We start from the raw sequence: 21,278 nt of genomic DNA, 5'->3' as shown, positions 1-21,278 counted from the left end.
TAAATCCAATGCTCTCTTCCAAAATACCTTCTTTCGCTAACCCTTCACTCAGCTACCGCCAACTCTCTAAGGCTTAGATATTTCTCCAGGCAGAGAGTGGGGGTAGACCTCTCTCCTCTGCTGGTGCCTCCAACTGGAATGGCCTCCCTGCCCCTCTCAAACTTGAGGCGGACAACCTGAAGTTTCGGAAGCAGCTAAAAGCTTTCCTCTTCTCTGCTGCTTTCGCTCTCTCTCCCCCCCCCCTGCTGACCTACCTGACCTACCTGTCTGCTGTACTGACTGGCTGCTTGGCTACCCTCAGAGTCTCTCTGAGTCCAGGCTCTTTCTTGATTGGTCACCCTTGCACTGCCTCCGGGCCTACCATGCACTTAGGGGCTGTAACTGTAACCCTGCAGTCCATTGTTCTCCTTGCACAACCAATAGCTGCTCTGCCCTGGCTGCACTTACTGAGAGCATTGCTGCCCTGTTTTCCCCTCCCCTCTCACTTGCACTTCCCTGCTCCCTTTTCCCTTGCACTTCTCGTTCTCACAATGACACAAGGCCTAGTGAGATTGTTTGTCTTGTCCTCCCTCTATCATCCCTCCCTTGTGTACACTTGTGTACAGGCGCATTATAAATGACTTGAATCACATCATATCATTTTATCACAGATGCCCAGAAAAATATACAATGCTGCAGTAAGAAATGGCTAGACTGGCAGCACCCAAATGCCAATCTAGCCAGGTAATTAAAGTTAGCAGGACTACTTTATCAGACATGTCCAGTTAAAAGAAAGTCATACCAAACTGAAGAATGACTAGACTGGCTAAATCAAAATGCCTCTCTAGCCACTAATACCACATATCATGCCTGCTTAGCCTGGACATGGACAACCATCATGATTTATCACACAATCCTGCCCACCCACACATCCACTCTCCCTCCCACCCACCACCCCAACCTCCACAATCAGCTCCTTGGCCCAGAATTACCTCTGCGTCCCTCTTCCTTGTCCCAGAGCTTTCGTATGAGGCTCCTTGCCTCATAGGTAAGTACTGGGATGAGGAACAGTGGGACTAGGAGTGATGAAGATTACAGGTAGCTAAATCAGGCATTACCTCCATGTACCTCTACCTCTTCCCAGTACTTTTGTATGAGGCAGAGTGCCTCAAACACACGTAATGCCTCTTATATAAGTACTGGGACGAGGAAGAATAGGGCTAGGAGTAAGCAAGGCATTAAACACAAGTAGTAGCGCAACACCATTGAGTTGACTGGGCTTCAGCACTACCCCCCCTGACATTTTGGGCTATATTGACTCAACTTGGCTAACCTCTAGAGCAGTTGCCAGACCGAACAGGACACAGATTTTAAACGGCACCTGGTTTTTGCTGTTAACAAGAACCCAGCAATTACCAACGTAAAGCATTTCACTGTTAGTACCTGCATTCAAATTCCACATTGTTTAGGCGATTGAAATCGTGATGTGGGTTTAGTACTTGCATGCCAGGGGAGTGATTGGAAGGGTAGAAAGGGAACAGGAGACTTATAGGAGAGAGTTAACTGCTTGTAACATTGAATCTGCACTAGAATAGTCTCATTAAAATGCGTAAATAATTTGGATGCGCCCACACAAATAAGTTTCCCCCTCCCCACCGCATGTGAAGTTAGCGCCTCTCCCAACATTTGAAGGGTTAGCCCCCCCGAAATGAAGGTTTTCGTGTGCCCCTGTACACAAGCACACACACCATTCACCTTATACACACCCAGTCATCCACACATTTAAGTGTGCACCCTTTCACCATACACTCACACAGGTAGCCACCTATCCATTTATGTGTGCACCCTTTCACCATGCAGGCACACCCCCACAGCCACCCATACATTTAAGTGTGCACCCTTTCACCATACACACACAGGCAGCCGGCTATACATTTGAGTGTGCACCCTTTCACCATAGACTCATACACGCACACCTCATGGAGTTGAGGGGGGGCCCTAGTACTTAAAAAAGAAATTGGGGCTCATTACGGGTCCAGCGGTAACCGTGCCGGTGCTACCGGTGGGTTGCCGCCAGACCCATTAAAAATTACTATGGCCTGACTTCCCGGTGCCACCGTGCTATTTCAAGTCCGGCGGCTGGGAAATCAGGTGCCGGTAATTTCGTTAAACCCCAGACTCCACGGGAATGGGGACATAGAAGCACCTGCACCATTGTTAACGGTGCCGGTGCTTCCGTGACAGGTCTGCCTACCGTGGCTGCTGTGCCTGGCAGGGTCAGACCTGTCGGGCACGGCAGCCCCACCAGGCAGACCTGTAATATGCCGTTCCGGAAACAACAGTGCCTGTAAGCTTACCAGCACCGTTGTTTCCGGACCGGCATGGTCAGAATGAGCCCCATTGTTTCTTTTTTAAGTCACTATAACTTCATTAAGAAATTATTTCAGTTAAGGACCGAACCATAATCAAAATAATTTCTTTATGATGGCTGAGTGGCTTCAAAAACAAACAATTCCTTTTTGAATGCATAGGGTTCCCCACCCCATGACATGGAGGCCTCCCTCCAGCCTAGGGTCTTCCATGTCATGGGTGACGGGGGCCCTCAGACTTAAAAAAAAAAGTTTCTTTTTGTAGTCACTCTGCCTTCATAAAGAAATTATTTCTGTTACAGAAATGTTCTTTATGAATGCAGAGTGAATTTCAAAAGAAACTTTTTTTTTTTTTTAGAATTTTTTTTTTTTTTTTTTTTTTTTTACTGGGGCCCCCTCCCAGCCATGTGCTGGTGGGGCCCCCCACACCGCGGGGGCTGCGGGGGCCCCTGTTACGCCAGTGAAGGTGTGTCCTACTTACCGCACATGGCACCGAAGCGTATGCTTATCTACAGTGGTTGAAGTGGAAAAAATATAAAGTGGGATCTCACAAGGGCCAGGGTGGGAGCGAAGTTCCGAGGAGGGGGCCGAGTTCCGAAGAGGCGGAGCTGGCATTTGAACTCGGCTCGAAGGAAATGTTCAAAATAATAGTTTAAACATGGTGCCATTTCTTTCATGCTGCTTCTTTCCAAACTGGACACTACATCGATTCTACTTTAAATCACTTCCATGGCAGTGGTGCACCCAAAATACTGTTGCTAATGCTGTGATTTTTAGTACATTATGGGATCCATAGACACACTCGACGGTAGAAGACTACCACGGTAGCTCAGCAGGTTGAGCAACGGTTGCTGAGATGTTATATATTCAAAATTGGTTTCTAATCGTATGACTCTTTGCAATTCCTTATAATAAAAAAAAACAAGTGCTATAAAATGTAATTCCAGGGGATGGGTTAGGCTCATAGCTGGTTTATATTCAGGGCAGATGTGGGGGTATTTCTGCCCTTCTAATGACAATCAAAAGTTGGTACCCATGACCCCACAGTTTAATTTTCTAATAGCAACTGAAGCATTTATTTGTGATTAAGCAGTTCGATGGTCATATAACATCTTTGCAAATATAACCTGTGATAAAACATAAATGATGGGACACAGAAATTGCAGGGTATTTGTGTGGTAGTCTGACAAAAAAAAAGAAAACCATTTCAAAGAAAACTAGTGAATGCAAGTTTAAGCATCATTTTTGAGTTTGGTAATATCGTTTTTCCTTTTTCTATGAAAGTGTAAGATGCACATATGGAAAACAGTAGTGTGCCCAGCATGTAGAATGCCTGCTTTTAACAGTGATGATTTTTATTGAATTGCACTTGAAAGCAATGATTATAGAGCAACCTAGACAACAATATAACAAACAAATTATCTAAGTGAAGGGCACTCTCCTAGATTTTGCTGCTAGTAAAGCATCTATTGCTGCTGTGCAATCTATTTTTCTGACATCGTCACCACTCTACCCATCTGTTTCACTCCCAACTTCTCGCCCTCTTCATTATATGTTTCTCGCCACATTTCCCATCTCTTGCCTCATCACTGCTTTCAGCTTCGTGTGCACCTGATGGGTGGATATCCTCTTCCCTTCATCTAGACACAGCATTTCATGATCTCATTCTCCTGCCCTTGGATTCATTTGAATAGTATTCTTTGTCTTTCTCCCTCTTTCATTTTATTTCCCTCTCCCTTTCTTTTATTTCCTTATCCTTACTTTCCTTTTTTAGCTTACCTGATCCCTTTTCCTTTATGATGTTTGTTTTCTTTGTATAACCCTTTTGTCCATTCTCTTCTTTTCTATAGGCTTACCTACTTTACATTTTCGTTAATTCATCCTTTGTGCCTTCTTCCCAATCCTTCCCTTTTGCTTTCTTTCACTTGACCTATTTTATTCTCCTGTTTTGTTGCCAACCTCTTTTTTTTTTTTCTCACTCTTGTTGGTAGCTCACCTTTGTCTACTTATTCCTCCTCTTACATTTATCGCACCCGATATCTTTCTTATGTTCTCCCAACACCTCCACCCAATTCTCTGCAGGGCTGTCTTTCTCTGTGTTACCCCCGCCAAACCCCCATGGGCATTAGAGATGTTCAATTTGAATAGGTGCTAAATTATGGGAGCTGTCAAGCCCATCCAAGATAATGATATTGTAAAGTTTTAACTTCAGCAGATGGAGCTGATGCAGTATGAGGGTAGTTGGCCTTTGTCACCTTTGAATCGGCATTGGGTGTGATTCGTCCAGCTGCACCCCTTCCCAATCACCTACCACTAGAAATGTCCCTGGTTCAGTGCTTGAAATGTAAATACAGAAGCGCATCTACTCACTACCCCAAAACCTGCTTACTGTTGAGAAGTGCCGCAACTCTGCCATTAAAAGTATCTGCAAGGAACTGGTCAATCCTGTTGCAATCTCTACCTCTTACCTCTCCTGTTTCCTTCCAGTCCCTCTGTATGGCCCTCACCTCTCACTTCTCTGCTAAAAGTCGGGAAGTCCTGTCCTCTATCTCCTCTTCCACTCCCTCTTCCACTCTCGGCCCCCCTTTGGCTATCTCTCCCTCTCCTCCTCCTCCTCCTCCTTTCTCCTCTTTATGTCTGGCAACACCTGACAAGGTTTATAGACAAGTCCGATATATGAAAGTGCCGTCCAAACAAGTGCTTCCCTGCTTCTCCAGAACCATCAAGGACCATATTGACACCCTCGCTCAAGCCTTGTCCGATTTCTGTAATCACTTTTTCACCACTGGAACTTTACACTCTTCCCTTAAGCACTCCCTTGTGCACCCCCTCCTCAAGAAGCCATCTGCCGATCCTACCTGCTCGGCAAACTATCACCCAATCTCCATCACCCCTTTCCTGGGCAAACTCTTCGAAAAGCTGGCCATCTCCCAGCTTATTCACCACACTGAATCCGTTTAGGTGTCTCCATGACCATCGGTCTGGCTTAGGAGCTGCCAGAGTCACGGAAACTGCTCTCCTGAACACCCGTGAAGATCTGCTCGCTAACCTTGATTCCAGCATTCCTTGTGTTCTCATCCGCCTTGATCTTTCCTCTGATTTTGATGCGTTCAACCACGACATCCTGATCAATCGAGTCCATGAGAACCTGGGCATCATGGATCAAACCCTAGAGTGGTTGTCGTCCTTTCTCCTGGACCGACCCTCCCAGGTCCAACTTGGGTCCTTCCTCTCCACCACCTCTCTCTCCACATGTGGTGTTTCCCAGGGCTCTAACCTCTCACCCTGGTTCTTCAATGTCTACTTGGCCGCTTTGGCCCACCTTAGCTCTACCTTCTCCTCTAACTTTCAGTGTTGTGCTGATGACACTATGCTCTCTTTCAGGCTCCCCTTGGTCTCTCTCCTCCCTCGCTCATACCTGACTGTCCATTCATGATTCAGGATTGATGCGCCTCCAACAATCTCTGCTTTAACGACACTAAGACGGAGCTCCTTCTCATTGGAACACTTGCCCCTGCTTTCCCTCTCTCCCTCTGGCCGCCCGCCGTGGGCCCCCTTCCTTTGCCTTCCTGCCAGTTAAAAAGCCTTGGTGTGATCTTCGAGTCCACTTTCTCTTTCTCTCCTCACATCTCGGATGTCGCCAAGAAGTCCCACTACCAGCTGCACCTCTTCAAAGGGACTCTTCCCTTTCTCACTTTACCCCAGAAGCTCACTGTCTCCAGAACTCTGGTTCTCTCTAGGCTGTAATAATGCAACAGCCTCTTCCTCAATCTGCCTTTTTCTACTCTCTGCACTCTGCAACTAATCCAGTACAGGACTGCAAGATTTATCCTTGGCCTCAAGCCCAGGGACAGGATCTCCCCAGCCCTGAAATCTCTCCACTGGCTCCCGGTGGCTGCAAGGATCATGTTCAATATCCTTTGCATTGTCCACAAAGCTTTTTGGCGCCGGGGTCCGCACTACATCCAACACTCTATTCCAAAATACCTGCCTTCTCGAGCCCTTCGCTCAGCTACCTCCAACTCTCTAAGGGTTGGATGCTTCTACAGGCAGAGAGTGGGGGTAGATCTCTCTCCTATGCAGGGGTCTCCGTCTGGAATGGCCTCCCTGCCTCTCTCAAATTTGAGCCAGACCACCTGAGGCTCCGGAGGCAGCTCAAAACGTTCCTCTTCTCCTCTTTGTCTTCCCCCACAAATCCTGGTAACCTACCTGACCTACCCACCTGCTGAACCGACTGGTTGCTTGGCTATCCTCACTGGATACCTTTCTTGCTCAGGCACCCTTGCACTGCCTCTGTGCCTACCACACACTTAGGCGCTGTAACTGTAGCCCTACAGTTCCTTGTTCTCCTTGCACTATCCAGAGCCTCGCTACAGCTGGCTACACTTACTCAGACCATTGCTGCCCTGTTTCTTCTCCCCTCTCCATTGCATTCGCCCCCTCCCTTTCTCCTTGCACTTCTCATTCTTGCACTTGCACGATCTGAATGACACAAGGGCTAGAAAGATAATTTGTCTTGTCCTTCCTCTGTCTTCCCTTCCTTGTCGTGCCTAGAAACACTTGTGTACAGGCGCGTTATGAATGATTTAAATCATATCATATCATTGGCATCTTGATGAGACGTACCACTACTGTGCTTTTCAAATAAAATGTAGGTACTCGGGACCGCCAAGTACTGTGCCATATTAGACACCGTAGTCTAGACTTCACCCTTCCCATTTGGGGTACTTCCTGCCTTAGATTCAAATATTTTCACTCTAGCCCAGCACTGTGTATTCATTGTGATGTGTTGCAGTTGCACTTGCCTTTGGGCACCCACTGGCCTGTGCTGTCTCACAGGCCTGCAGTTATTGTATTGGCAGTTGACCATTCTTACCAAGTGATCTCTGCCAGGTACTTAACAGCTGCTTGGAACTGTAAGGAAAGCATGGTATCAAAGTAAGACGGACACAAGTGATCACAGTTGAAGGGTATTTATTCAACTGCAAAATGGGTGAGATAAACGCCTAATTTAAACCCAAATCTAAGATGGGAGCACGCTGCGACCATCATATAATAATAATAATAATAATACAGTCCTATTAGAGGCTAGTCAAATAAAAAGGGCCTGTACTAAAAATGAAACCTATTGCCAATCCTTATTACCATGCTACAAAATAGTGTGGAAACATGTTCATAAAAAGGAAGACGTGTTCAAAAATGATAAGTCAGGATGTTAGGCTGTTGGCCTCCCTTCCCCACATTTTTAGCATGGGACAAGGCGGATCACTCCAGCACAGCACACTCATGGGCTTTTCGGGCACAGGTCACAGTTCCTTTCACCAATATCAAGGTGGAGTAGCAAAGAGCTCGACTAGGAAGATACTTCAGAAGAGAAAGCTGGAGATATTTTGATTCCAGGCCCTAGAAGACCTTGTGGACAATGCAAGGGGTCTTGAACTTGATCCTTGCAGCCACTGGGAGCGAATGGAGAGATTTCAGTGCGGGAGAGCTACGATCCCTGGGCTTGAGGCCAAGGACAAGTCTTGCAGTCCTGTTCTGGAAGAGTTGTACAGGACGGAGAGTAGGGACGGGCAGATATAAAAATAGGCTGTTACAGTAGTCAAGCCTAGAGGGGACCAGAGCTCTAGAAACGGTGAGCTTCTGGGGGAAGGAGAGGAAAGGAAGAATACCTCTGAGGTGGTGCAGTTGGTAGTTTGACTTCTTAGAGACGTTAGAGATGTAAGGAGGGAAGGAGAGTGTGGAGTCGAAGATATCCCTGAGGTTCTTAGCCTTACAAGTGGGAGCAGGAGGAGGGCCAAGGGAGGCCGGCCAAAGAGTGAAGGGAAAGAGGGGAGCACGTGTGCTGTTAAGGTGGATCTCCGTCTTGCTGGCAATCAGGCAGAGATCATTGGCGGCGCACCACTCTTGGATTGCAGACAATCCAGGATGAGAGAAGGAGAAGAGGTGGCAGTAAGGAGAATGTGATGACAGGGGAACATTTTTGGCAACCCTGTCCAGAGATAATGGTAGTCACGGATTCTTCCCTTACAGGATGTGGAGCTCGCATGTGCTCTCATGATTAGAAAACTTTAGTCCCCAACAGAATCAAGGCTACACATAAACCTTTTAGAGCCGAGGGCGATCCCACTGGCGCTGATGGCCTTTTTGCTGACCATACAGGGGCATAATGTCCTTACAATGACGAACAACACAGTGGCCATGCATTACCTCAAAAAAAGACGTGGTGTAGGTTCACTACCACTCTGCAGGGATGCAATGCAGATCTGGTTTTAGGCACTACAAAAAAGGATGTCTCTGTTGGCTGTTCACCTAGCCAGAGAAGAGAATACGACAGCAAACGCTCTGAGCAAGCAGGGTACAAGTGGCTCAGGAAGTCCTTCTAGAGACTTTCGCAGTGTGGAAAACCCCTCAATCTGTTTGCATCTAGTATCAACAGAAAATCAGACCTGCTCTGCTCCACGGTATTTCCTCAGAGAGGTGCTCTGGGGTACGCATTCTCAGATGACTGGGATTTTCCACTCCTGTACGCGTTCCCACCAGTCCCCCTCATTCAACATGTAATCAGCAGGTTGAGGACGTTTGGGACATCCATGATCCTGATTGCTGTGGATTGGGCCAGGAGGATGTAGTACCTAGACCTTCTACCTAGACCTTCTAGACATGTCCATCTGCCCTCCATTCTGTCTTCCCCAGAGAATGCATCAAGTGGGAGGCTATCCTCTTCACCCATAAATCAGAACTCTGAACCTTCACGCCTGGTTTTTGAGAGGTTAAGATCTAAAGATTTGGGACCTCCCAGAAGACATCATGGAGGTGTTGCTTTCAGCCAGACGACCAGCAACAAAAGCACTATACTGCTGTCGTTGGAACAAGTTTTGCAGCTGGTGTAGAACTTAAGATATTGATCCTTTCACTTGCAATACACATGCAGTGGTTCCCTTTTGGCTGCCATCAAGGGATACCGGGCAGCATTATCCATTTTTAAATACACGCCAGAGCAAGGTTCTTACTTCACAATGCAAATTGTCATTCAATTCTTCAAAGGGTTGATACATACTTTCCCACTGGTCCTTTTTCAGATTCCGTCCTGGTATTTGAACCTGGTATTAACCATAATCGGAGCTCAATTTCAACCTCTCCATTCTTGTCCTCGAAGGCTATTATCAATGAAAACAATATTTTGGTAGCCATCACTTCTGCTCACATGAGTGCGTGAGCTACAAGCCCTGTCATGTAAACTGCCCTCGACAATATTTTCTGAGGAGAAGGTAATTTTGATAATTCCTTCTTCCTTCCCAAGGTTATGATATGATATATTTTATTTGTATCGCGCCCATACAAGTGTTTCAGAGCGTGACGAGGCAAGGGAGGGGAAACCAGGCAGGACAAAACAACGATCTTACTAGGCCCAGTGACCTTGAGAAAAGGTTGTGTCTAAATTTCATCTAACGCAGAAAATAACGTTACCAGCTTTTTACCCACCACCTCACCTTTCTAAGAATGAAGAGGTTGCACAGGCTTGACCCGTAAAGGTCTCTTAGTTTCTACATTTCTAGAATGGCTAAAGTTGGGCAAGATGACCAACTATTTATTGTCAATACCGGCCACAGTCTCAGCCAAGACGTGACCAAACAAACTTTATCGCGTTTGATCATCCTCTGCAATTCAGAGTGCTTTTCCACTGCAGGAAAAGATGTCCCTGAAAACCTAAGAACCCATTTCACCAGAGGAGTGGCAACCACCTTGGCTCTCCAAAGAGGTGTACAAGTGCAGGACATTTGCAATGGCGTAACTTGGTGCTCACTGCACACTTTTTTTCAAAGCATTACTGTTTGGACACCCTGTCAGGCCAGGACGCTCACTTTGGCAGAGCGGTTCTGCACAATATTATGTGTTAATCAGAATTCACTAAATATCCACTTCTACCACCTCTAAAACTGCTACGAGAGTATATCAAAGATGAGGAGGGCACAATCCATTAGAAGAACAAATTACTTACCCCTGGTAATGTTCATTCTACTGGATGTTTCTCCCACTGATTCCTCATCGTCCTCCCTGTCTACCCTTCTGTCTTTGGGGGAATTTATTTTAATATACTTCTCTCTTTCAACGCCCTTGCGGGTTATTTAACCCTGAAGTTTGCTGTACAGAAAGATGGGGGGAAAACGAAGAATTGAGGCAACAGGAGCAGTGCGTGCTATTTATACTGTAATCGACTGTCAACAGCGGGAATGGTAACCGTAGATGGACATCGACTCAATGCTGCAGATCGCCCGCTGCTGTCAGTAACATTTACGAGACAGCAAAGCAGGATATGGATATATCAAAGATGAGGAATGAGTGGGAAAAATATTCAGTGGAAAGAACATTACCATGGGTAATTTGTTCCTCTAAATACAGATTAAGTCTTCTGCAAAGGACACTTGTTAGATTATAGATAAGAAAGACATTGGAATGAAAGAATGAGGTGTGTGTCAACAGACTTTAGAAGTCACATTTGCCACCATAGTGGCAATCGCGTATGCCTCCATGCAAACCAAATTCATTCTCCTAGGAAACCCCACCAAGCATGCCCAAATCCGCAGTTGGCTGACTGATATGAAGCTGAATGGATTCATGCTTTGACTCTCACCCAGTGCAAAGTCACTCTGCTTTATTTGGTACCAGTTTGCGTATCTATGCAATGTTAAGCCTTTCATCCATGCCTTTAGTTTCAGGACAGTTGTCCAAGCCCTGGTCATCTCCCACCAGGACTTTGGCAACACTCTACTCGTAGGAGTCTCAGATGCCGCCATTGCCCCTCTGAAAGCCCATTGGCACACTACAGCACGCTTCATCACAGGACTAAGAAAATGTGACTGCATCACCCCCACCCACAAGAAGCTGCACTGTCTACCCTTCAAGCAGAGTGATGCCTTGACTGGAGCTGCTTTCATCACCTACAAAGCAGTCCCAGTCAACGCATCACTCTGTTTGGCTGAGAAACAAAGAACTACAAGAGATAAGTGGACTGCAAACCTGCCTTTTCCTGCAATGCACCCTGCCTCTGGGACAAGTTACCAATGCAGATAAGACTGGCACCCTCCATCCTACACTTCAGTAAGGACTGAAGCCCCTACTCTTCAACGAACATCTCACCAATCGCTGATCACTCCACTTAACCCTATTTCTCCTCTTTTGGAATTCCCGCCATTTTCCTGCTCCTCATAACCATCCCATCTCCTCTGCTACCCCTTCATCCTACTTTTTAACCCTGAGTACATCCCCTATGGGCAGCACTCTCTTGCTTTCCTTTAGCTTTGTGCCTTCACAACTGTAATTGTGTAGTTATTGCATGTTATGTGAACTTGTGTTAGCCTCACCATAGCTTGCATCTGTTGGTCTGTCCAAGGTCCCTGTCAATGTTCCACCCCCTTCACTTCCGCATCACATTTGTATACTCCCTTATAACACAGCCCGTAATGAGGATAGCTGAGTCTGTCAATGTGTCCTTTTATGTTTTGTTTCTAAAAAACTTCTCTCCGCAATAAAGGCAATACGATTGTCTGGGTTTGAACAGAACAATTTGGGTGTGGGCGGTCTGTCAACGTTATAAGGGACTGCAGTCCCATGGAGAGCCAACTTGTTTCTGGGTCTTAAAACATCATTGTTTAAGTGTAATCGAACAGAACTCTTGTTGGGGCCTATTGTGTGCCAGGTTGTGGAGAAAGTGTCTTCTATCTTTGTATCCTGTTTGACTTGTTCAAAAGGTGGTGTTCTTAAGCCACAGTTCACCTGGGGTGTCGTGTCGTGACCCAGTCATTCTCCATCAACTCTCCCTTTTGTGGCGCTTTGAGCCCTAGCTCAAGTGTTTCTACTCACATGCTAAAGTGTAGGGAGAGTGCAGTGCGAGTATTCCTGCTGTGTTGTGGCCCTAGGCTATGTGCCTCCTCTAGCCTGGAATATTCCCAGCACACCTCTCCCCTTGCATCATGGCAGTGTGTCTCCCTTAACTTTACATACTGCACCAATCTGTTGTGATGGGCTCAGGAATCACTACTGACATGCTTGTTTACTGTTTCTTACCTCGAAGTTCAGCTATTCCCCTTTTCTTTCTAGTCACTGACTGTCATTAATTTTCCTTCCAGGTGCCAGTAGAGTTCTGCCGCTACCTGGTGGGCACCATCATTGGCGAGGGCGAAGAGCAGCCCCGGGAGGATCTGACCCGCCAGTTCGAGAAGAATGGTTACAAGATCATCACCTTCCCAGAGGTCAGCCATGCAGTGACCACCACCTTCCCATACACCACACCGTTCTCCATCCAGCTGGCCACCACCCGCGTCCACTCTGCCCTCAATGAATACATCAAGGTCGGTACCCCATGCTCCTATTTACCTTTAAGTGCAGATCAAAAGAGCAATATATTGATCTTCCTTCAGTCTTGTTGGGGGACCAGGGGACCAGTGACCGTCAGAGGAAAGGTGGACTACAGAAGAACTCACTGTTCAAGGTTTCACGTGTTTCAATCGCAGCAATTTTCACCGTGGCTATTTTCACTGTGGTGTTTTCACCTCAGGCCCCATCTAACACACAACCGATAAATTCTTTTTTACATCGCCAAAAACGGCAGGGGTGAAAATAGCCACACCGATAATTGCAACGATTAAAACACGGTTACTGCTTTTGACGCATCGTGTTGCTTGGTCAAGGCTCCATTACTATTCCAGTAATGTGTTGTCAACATATGTGGCTGTTTTCCTGCTCCATCCCAGCTGTTCCTCTGTATTTAACTTTTTCTCAGAAGCTTTCCTCTTCCGCTTCTCATGATTGTCACCAAGCCTTCTTTTGTGGGCACACAAGGCAAGTGAGCGCCCCAAGACATTGCTCCAGGCCTGCTGTGAGGATGGTAGATGTTTCATCCCTTTTGATATCCTGCCTTATCTACAGCTGCTTCAGGTCATTGTGGTGCCTGCCCACAGACATGTCCTGAAGTTGTTGCCTCTTCAAGCCAAGTCAGCGGGAGGCATCCTTTCTTCCTCTCTCCTTTCTAGGCATTGTGGTATCCACCCTTAGTCAAAGTTACTGTTGCTTGTCTCCAGTAGGAATCGCTTGTCCTTGTACAGGTGGCGGCTGTCCTCTTCAACCAATGTGATGTTCACCTTCAGGATTTTGGTTGCGGCCCACTGCTACTTCTAATGTAGAGATATGGTCAGGACTTAAAAACTTCGGATGTGAGACCTGGTTGATTTGACAGCAAGCTTGATCTGATATGTTGGCATACTGTGTGTCTGAAACAGGCTGCATTTGTTGCCCCACCTGCATTTTAGTTGTGATTTGGAATTCAACCAGACTCTTCTATTTTAGGTGTGCATAACCTGCCATGGGGGATGTGTGGCATATGATCTCCATTGGCAAGCATAAGCACAGTCACTGGTCCTGGGCACGTCTAACCCATAGTCGGTAGAATGCAATACATTGAGTTGTGTAACTCATGGGGACACTCTAAATCACAGCTGTTTACAAGCACCCCTGAGATGGTTACAGATTTCGAAACAGCTCTACTCATTAGCATCACAAATGATGCAGCAGAGTCGTGCAGTTTGGCGACATCCTCGAGAGGCTGCAGCTTCATGACCGCCTTCACATGAAGGCTGTTCCAAAGTTGAAGTGTGCAGTTGAGCGACGGCCCCTAAAAAATGCTTTTTCAAAGCTGAGGGGTGCGGCTTCATGCACCCTACAAAAGATGGCACTCCTAAAGTTCAAGGACACAGCCTAATGATATAAAAAGTAGAGGAGGGCAGCTTGGTGTGAACATTCCTAAGAGACTATTCCCAATGATCTGGAGATGAGTTGTATAAAAGGCTGTAAGCTTACTCACACTCCTTGAAATGGGTTGAAAAAACAGGGTTCCAGAAAATCGTGACTAAGGGTTGTACTTTGAAGGATTCGCTTAAGATGACGTTTTCTGCATGGGGAGAATTGCCACGGAAATCCCACACCGATGACGTGGATTCTTCATGTAGAAATCTAAAATGTTGGTTCAGGAAGAAATGGTGTATTGATAATTTTTAATGCATTTTCCCTAAATGCGAACAGTTTTCAAATTCACATCATTGTATTTCCAAAGCGTTGCAGACCACAAGAGTGTTTCAGAGTATAATGATGCTTGACTTTCACAGCTTATAGTCCATAATCATTGCAATAAACAAAGTTAGATAACGCAGGATTCGTTTCAAGATCTGAGGTCCACGTGGATTAGTATACCTCCGTCCCCAAGTACCAGTCAGAGAAGTAACAACCACTTGCTGACCGGTTATTGGGGCCACAGGTGGCTGGAACAGAGAACACCGGGTCCCGGGTGGCTGCAAAGAAAGGCACAGGGTTAGGTATGCAAGATACAAGAAGTAATATAGTATGAGTCTGGAAGGACAAGGGCACCTACCCGTGGGATGTCCGATGACTACTCTTCACCTAACTGTTCCCCCTGAGAGTGTGATGCTTGAAATCGAGGAGATGGTAAATACCTCTATAGAGCACGGTTCACCGTGTAGTCCAACAAGAAGCTGGGACAAGGATGGCCAAAGGTTCTAGATTCCTGATGTACCAAAAAATGCCAAAGCTTGAAAATGAGAGCAGTCCATGTAAGCAAAATCCAAAGTAGAAGTAATCCAGGTAGGCAGTCCAGGGTCAAAAATCCAGAGATCAAAAATGTATTAGGTACAAGAATACCGGAGTTGCTAAGCGCCGTCGGAACAGCTGAGAAGCGTTGAACAACTAAAACTCTCCTTTTATCCCGTGTTTCCTGGTCACGTGATTGCTTTCCCGCACACGTGATTTCGGGGTTAGCATCACATGACCGCTTTCCTGACTGCTTTCCTGCACACGTGATTGCCGGGTTAGTGTCACGTGACCGACGCGTAATCGTTTTCTATGTAGCGGAGTGAAACGCGAGTGGTCACGTGAGCGGCCAGGCAGTAGTGCGGGGATCCGGCTGGACAACAGTGGCCAACAGCGCCAGCTGGAACGGGGCCAACAGCACCAGGGACGCCGTCCCGCTGGGGAACCGGGGAGATGCCGGACAGGTATGGATATGGAGGCGGACGGCAAGTGCAACCCCGGCCGGCGTCGGACCGGACCTTCAGTGTGTGTCCACACAGCCGGTGAGGTCCGCGTGTGTGTGACAATTCGTTCCATAAAGTACTTCATCAGGACTATACCATAATATGACCTCTGCTCTAAAGTGGCTGAGATAAGCCCAGGTCTTGCCAGCGAAGTGTGGAGCAACATTATACTTTTCAGAACACTCTGATGTACCGTGAAGCTTTGAAAACACAATGAATTGAAACTTTGAATGCTACCATGAAGAAAACCAAACTAATTACCAAGACATTTTATTCTGGACTATACTTACAATATTGCTCTACCTAGAATTGAGCAATTTTTTCATGGGTTTTGCCTTTTAATTATTCTCGAGGTGGGATGTCGACCACAAATGTTGGCCAGCATCCATTTCCTTACTCGACTGCCTGTTTGTCAAATGATTGAGCCAGTATAGAGTCTATGTAGTACTAAACCAAGCAGGCTTAGTCCTTTGGTAGGTTTTACATGTAGATGGCAGACATCCAAGTATTTTAGAAGATATCATGAGGACCAGGGGAAAGTACTGAAACAGCAATGTCCTGATGTCACTGCCGCTCTCCCACCCATGCTGTGGACTAACTGCTCTTACGTCGTAGGTTTCAAACCCAGGGGCTGCGGTGAAGCGTTGCTCCAAATTTTATACATTTCTCAAAGGCTTTATTATTATTATTTTGTTTTTACAACACAACAGTTTGTATGGCAGGTATAACACTGTGAAATAAAGGTGCTGAAGGCAGGAGTAAACTAAGACGCCTGTTTTAGCACCTTTTCACTGCTATGGGGCGTTGGAGGTGGTGTGTGTTGTTGTCCTCGGTTCTCTGTGTGCAAGCTGGCGTGTGGAGTGCCCAGGCACATGCATGGAATCCTGGTCTACAATGTTGAGTGAGAGCTGATGAGTGACTGGCTGATGGTGAGGATAGACCAGTGGCTGTTGCCTATTACACTTACCTATTGTACTCAAGTGACCTCTGGAGCCATACAATAAACCTACCTTTACACTCGCCTGAGGATCCAGCGTGGTGTGTTATCCTAAAGGATCCGGTCATTTCAGAGTGAGGGCACTGAACAGGACTTCCATTTCTGCCTCCCCTTCCCACTTCACCTCCAAAAATCATTTGGTTTTATGCCAGCACGTAATTTTCAAGCTGGCTTGTAATTAATGGAATCCTTCAGAAACTGCCTGTTCTTAGCACTGGATAAAAGCAGGCGGATTCCATAGGAATCACTTGAAAAAAAAGGTGTAGGGGCTTTTGCTGGTTTTTACACCTTTTACTTTTCAATTCGTAATGCAGATGATTAAAATTGAATAGATGGGACCGTTTTGCACGTTCACATAAGTGCAAATGTGGGCGTTACCCTCCTTGCTCTTTATGTAAAATGAGACCCCGTTTGTTTACTGAAGGAGAGACCTTAAAATCTTTAATACTTGTTGAAGGCCTGTCTAATGAAGTGGTTTACAGACTAGCAAACACAAATCGGGAATTACTGTCCTTGCTCATTCCTGCTCCCTCTCGCCACATAGTGACCACATCAAAACCGATCTGTTTTTTACACACCGCACACCCGTCTGTGGAGCGCTAATTTGAAGTCTGCGAACACGCGTGTGATGTCCTCACTTCCTTCTCGTTTGGAAGGAAGTCCCATGTTTATGTTTATACACGGGCTGCGACCCGTGTATGCATAGGGGCGGGGTTAGCCGCCCATGTGGGCAGTTAGAAGAAGGATCCCGAGCAATAAAGATGTGTTGCACCCCAGCTCCGTGTGTGTCTCTTCCTGTGATGCGGCTGGACGAGAGTTCCATGTAGGAGGGTGAGGAGGTCCACAGAGGGGATACCACACTGGCGACGAGGGAAACGAAGTTCCCGCCGTGCCCGCGATCACTGGTCCACAGCTCGTGGTGTGCCGACTGTCACCACTGGGAGCCTGGATTTGATCAAACGCGGGCCGATAGCGGTGGGTGGAGCGCGAAGGCTCCCCACTCTACGAACTTGGGCGCAAGCGTGTTTCGCGCGGGTGGAGCAGCTGCCGGCTCCCCGCGTAAACACCATTCCGGGCGGTGGAGAAAAATCCTCCCGCCGACGGCTACGCCTGCGGAGGCCCGGCCCAGCACAAAGGAAATAAAAATAAGCAACAAACAGCGGGTGGAGCAGAGACTCCCCGCGCGGGTGGAGCAGCTGTTAGCTCCCCGCCACCAGCATCCCCGGGTGGGGGAGGAGTTTGGCTCCCGCCAACGGCAACGCTCACACGAGCGGTGGAAGAGCGAATCTCCCGCTCCAACGATCGGGAAGACATAGGGGTAAGAGTGAGCCCCCTCCTGTCCCCAAAGAAAAAAATAAAAATAAATCAATCACACCATGCACGAGGGCCAAATGTGCAGCCCCCCCAAATAAAAACAAGGTGCCACCGCCCCAAGAAGAGGGACCACAACACCCCCTACTGGCAACAAGGTGTCACCGTGCCAAAAACAGGCACCACAGCAACCCTGCTGGCAACAAGGTGCCACTGCGCCAAGAAGAGGCACCACAGCATCCCTGCTGGCAACAAGGCGCCACAGCGCCAAGACTTACATCATTAAAACAAAACCGGCACTACTGTGCCCCTGCTGCAAAGTGAACCACACTTAGCTCAGCCAAACAACACACAGAGACACTTCCATGAGCAACTCAGAGGAAGACTCACTGACCATCCCAGTGACACCAAACAGCACAAGCCAAAAAAAAATGACAGACAGCCTCCTGACACAGCTACCAGCAAAATTTGACCTCACTGACACTGGCACCCTTGGTTCAAGATGGAAGAGGTGGCTGAGGGACTTTGAAGTATGTCTGAAGGCGGCAGGCGCACTAGATGAGGAACAAAAACTCAATCTTCTAAATCATGCCGTAGGACCAAATGTCAGAGACATTCTTGAAGAAATCCCCGAGGACAACATAGATACGTACGTCAAGCTAAAAACAACACTCACGGAATACTTCACACCGCACACTAATGTGGACTATGAACGACACGTGTTCCATACCACAAAACAACAAAAGGGTGAAACCATAGACGCATTCGTCATGAGACTAAGAGCAAAAATGAAACACTGTGACTTCAACAATTATTCAAATGAAGAAGCCCTCAGGTCACAAATAATAGTGGGGTGTGAAAGTGCTGACTTCCGCAAAAGACTCTTACAACAACCACGCAACCTCGAGGAAATCCTACGGCTGGCACGTTCGGAGGCGGCCCTAGCCGCACAAGTGGAAGGTTTGGATGACATAAAAATAACCCATGGAAAACACGAAAGTCTCAACAAATTGGAAGGGACTGCAATGAACAGTGATCCTTTCTGCTACCGGTGCGGACACGAATACCCCCACGAAGGGACGTGCCCCGCAATGGGACAGAACTGTTCCGCGTGCGGTGGAGAAGACCACTACAAAGCCGTGTGTCTAATTTTCCGCAGCAAGATGAGAGGGGCTGGAAGGAGTTACAAGCCCATGCCAGAACAGGAACAACATCAAATAACACCCCACCGCCATCATCGAGGATCACACCAAATCCCTGAACAAGGGCGCCACAAACACCACGACGAACAGACGGAAAGAAGACATGATAAGAGAGAATGGAGGGAGAACAGGACACCCCTCCCCAGGACAAGAAGAAGACCACGGAGATACGTACGGTGTCTCATTGAACAGTCACAGTCTGACAGCGTGTCCAGTGCATCGTCAGACGAGAGAACACCAAAATTGGAAAGAAGCCAGGAGACACCAAGAAAGAAAGGATACCTATACGCTCTAGGGAACAGCACAGCAAAAGAACAGAGCCCCATCCTCAGAATACAAGTAAATCAGACGGCCGCTGAGTTTTTGATTGACACAGGGGCAACTGTAAATGTGATCAGTGAGAAAGTCTACGAGAGCATACCCCATGCCCCCCGCCTGCAACCAGCTCGAACACTCATTTTTCCATATGGATCAAAGACCCCGCTTGCATGCAAAGGTTTCTTCATGGCCTCGTGCCGATACAAAGAACATGAAAAAAGGATACCCATGCACGTCCTGGAGGCAGCGACGGAGAGCGGGTGCATACTGAGTTATAAGGCAGCCATAGAAATGGGACTAATACACGTATTGTACCGTCTCATGGTACACAAATACCTTGACCCCACAGCAAGCATAGAACAGGTTTTTCCATCGCTATTCAAAGGCCTTGGGAAGTTGAAGGACAGGCAAATAGAACTCCACATCGACACCAAGGTCCCACCCATAGCTCAACACTATAGAGGAATACCCATAAACATTCAAAGACAAGTAGAAAATGAACTAACCAAGCTGCTGGATGCAGACATCATTGAGCCGGCGGAAGGACCCACCCCATGGGTCTCCCCAATCGTACCAGTACCCAAGAAGGACTCCCAAGACATCCGTATATGTGTGGACATGAGAAGGCCCAACGAGGCCATACTAAGGGAACGCCATCAAGCCCCTAGGATAACGGACATGGTACATCTGCTAAACGGTGCCACCGTATTCTCCAAGCTGGACCTCAACAAAGGGTACCACCAGCTGGAACTGTGCAAAAGCTCACGATACATAACCACTTTCGCCACCCATCTAGGACTCTTCCGCTACAAGCGGTTAAGTTTCGGCGTGTCGTCTGCAGCTGAAATTTTCCAAGCAGAAATTCACAATGTCATCAAGCATGTACCCAACTGCTTGAACTACAGCGACGACATCCTGGTGTTCGGTCAAACTCAAGAGCAACACGACGACACACTAATGAGAGTGTGCATGGCTCTGGAAGAGGCACAGCTCACACTAAACAAAGACAAATGTGAGTTTCGCAAGAAAACACTCCGTTTTTTCGGTCACATATTCTCTGAAAAAGGAATGACACCCGACCCGGAGAAAGTCAGCGCACTCCGAGAAGCCCCGCCACCCGCCACCACATCAGACCTTAGGTCTTTTCTGGGCCTTGCGAGCTACTGCACACGATATATAAGAGACTTTGCATCCATCAGCAAACCTCTCCGAGCACTCATCAAACTCAACACAGAATTCACATGGTCCCCACAGTGTCAAGAAGCTTTTCAAGCAATTAAAGATCGCATATCCGACGCCCGGAACATGGCATATTTCGACCCCAAAAGAACGACAGAACTCATCGTCGACGCCAGCCCCGTAGGCCTAGGTGCCATCCTGACACAACTTGACGACAGAGAAGAAAGCAAAAAACACATAATATCCTACGCCAGTCGAAGTCTCTCCAAGACCGAACAAGCCTACTCTCAGGCGGAGAAGGAAGGTCTGGCCGTAGTGTGGGCTTGTGAACACTTCCACTTGTTCCTATACGGAAAACCTTTCGTAGTGGTGACAGACCACCAAGCCCTCATTTTCATTTACGGCAACCCTCAAGCGAAAATGCCTCCACGCATAGCTCGATGGGCCCTCCGGCTACAGGACTATCAATTCTCCATCACTCATAGACCTGGGAAAGAACAGAACCCTGCTGACTTCCTCTCGAGACACCCGAAGGACGCGTGTGGACCTGAACCATCCATAGCTGACCAGTACATACGATATGTTATCAACAGCAACACACCTCAAGGACTGGACATGGACCACATCATTAGTGAGTCCAATACGGACCAAGGGATACAAACCATCCTCAGATGCGTAGAGACAGGGCGATGGAAGCATGCTAAGCAAATTCGAGAAATTATGAACGAAGAGGTCAAGAGGGATATCACATGCTTCCTAGCTGTGAAAGAAGAACTCGCAAAATCAGATGAAGGGATGCTGCTGAAGGGGACAAAGCTGG

General features: G+C 47.4%; 1 protein-coding gene across 1 annotated transcript in view; it reads left to right on the top strand.

The window, feature by feature from the left end:
• The window catches only part of TEX264 (testis expressed 264, ER-phagy receptor), a 921,322-nt gene that overhangs the window by 265,806 nt on the left and 634,238 nt on the right, over positions 1–21,278 (top strand). The window contains exon 2 of the mRNA XM_069644039.1: positions 12,479–12,700. Within this exon, the coding sequence (XP_069500140.1) occupies positions 12,479–12,700 (222 nt within the window). The remainder of the gene's footprint in view (positions 1–12,478; positions 12,701–21,278) is intronic.

Source organism: Ambystoma mexicanum, chromosome 2p (genome assembly GCF_040938575.1).
Source record: "Ambystoma mexicanum isolate Mex_15411 chromosome 2p, UKY_AmexF1_1, whole genome shotgun sequence".
Taxonomy (NCBI): Eukaryota; Metazoa; Chordata; class Amphibia; order Caudata; family Ambystomatidae; genus Ambystoma; species Ambystoma mexicanum.
The sequence above is the reverse complement of the archived record's forward strand: the minus strand, read 5'-3'. Positions and strand labels throughout refer to the sequence as shown.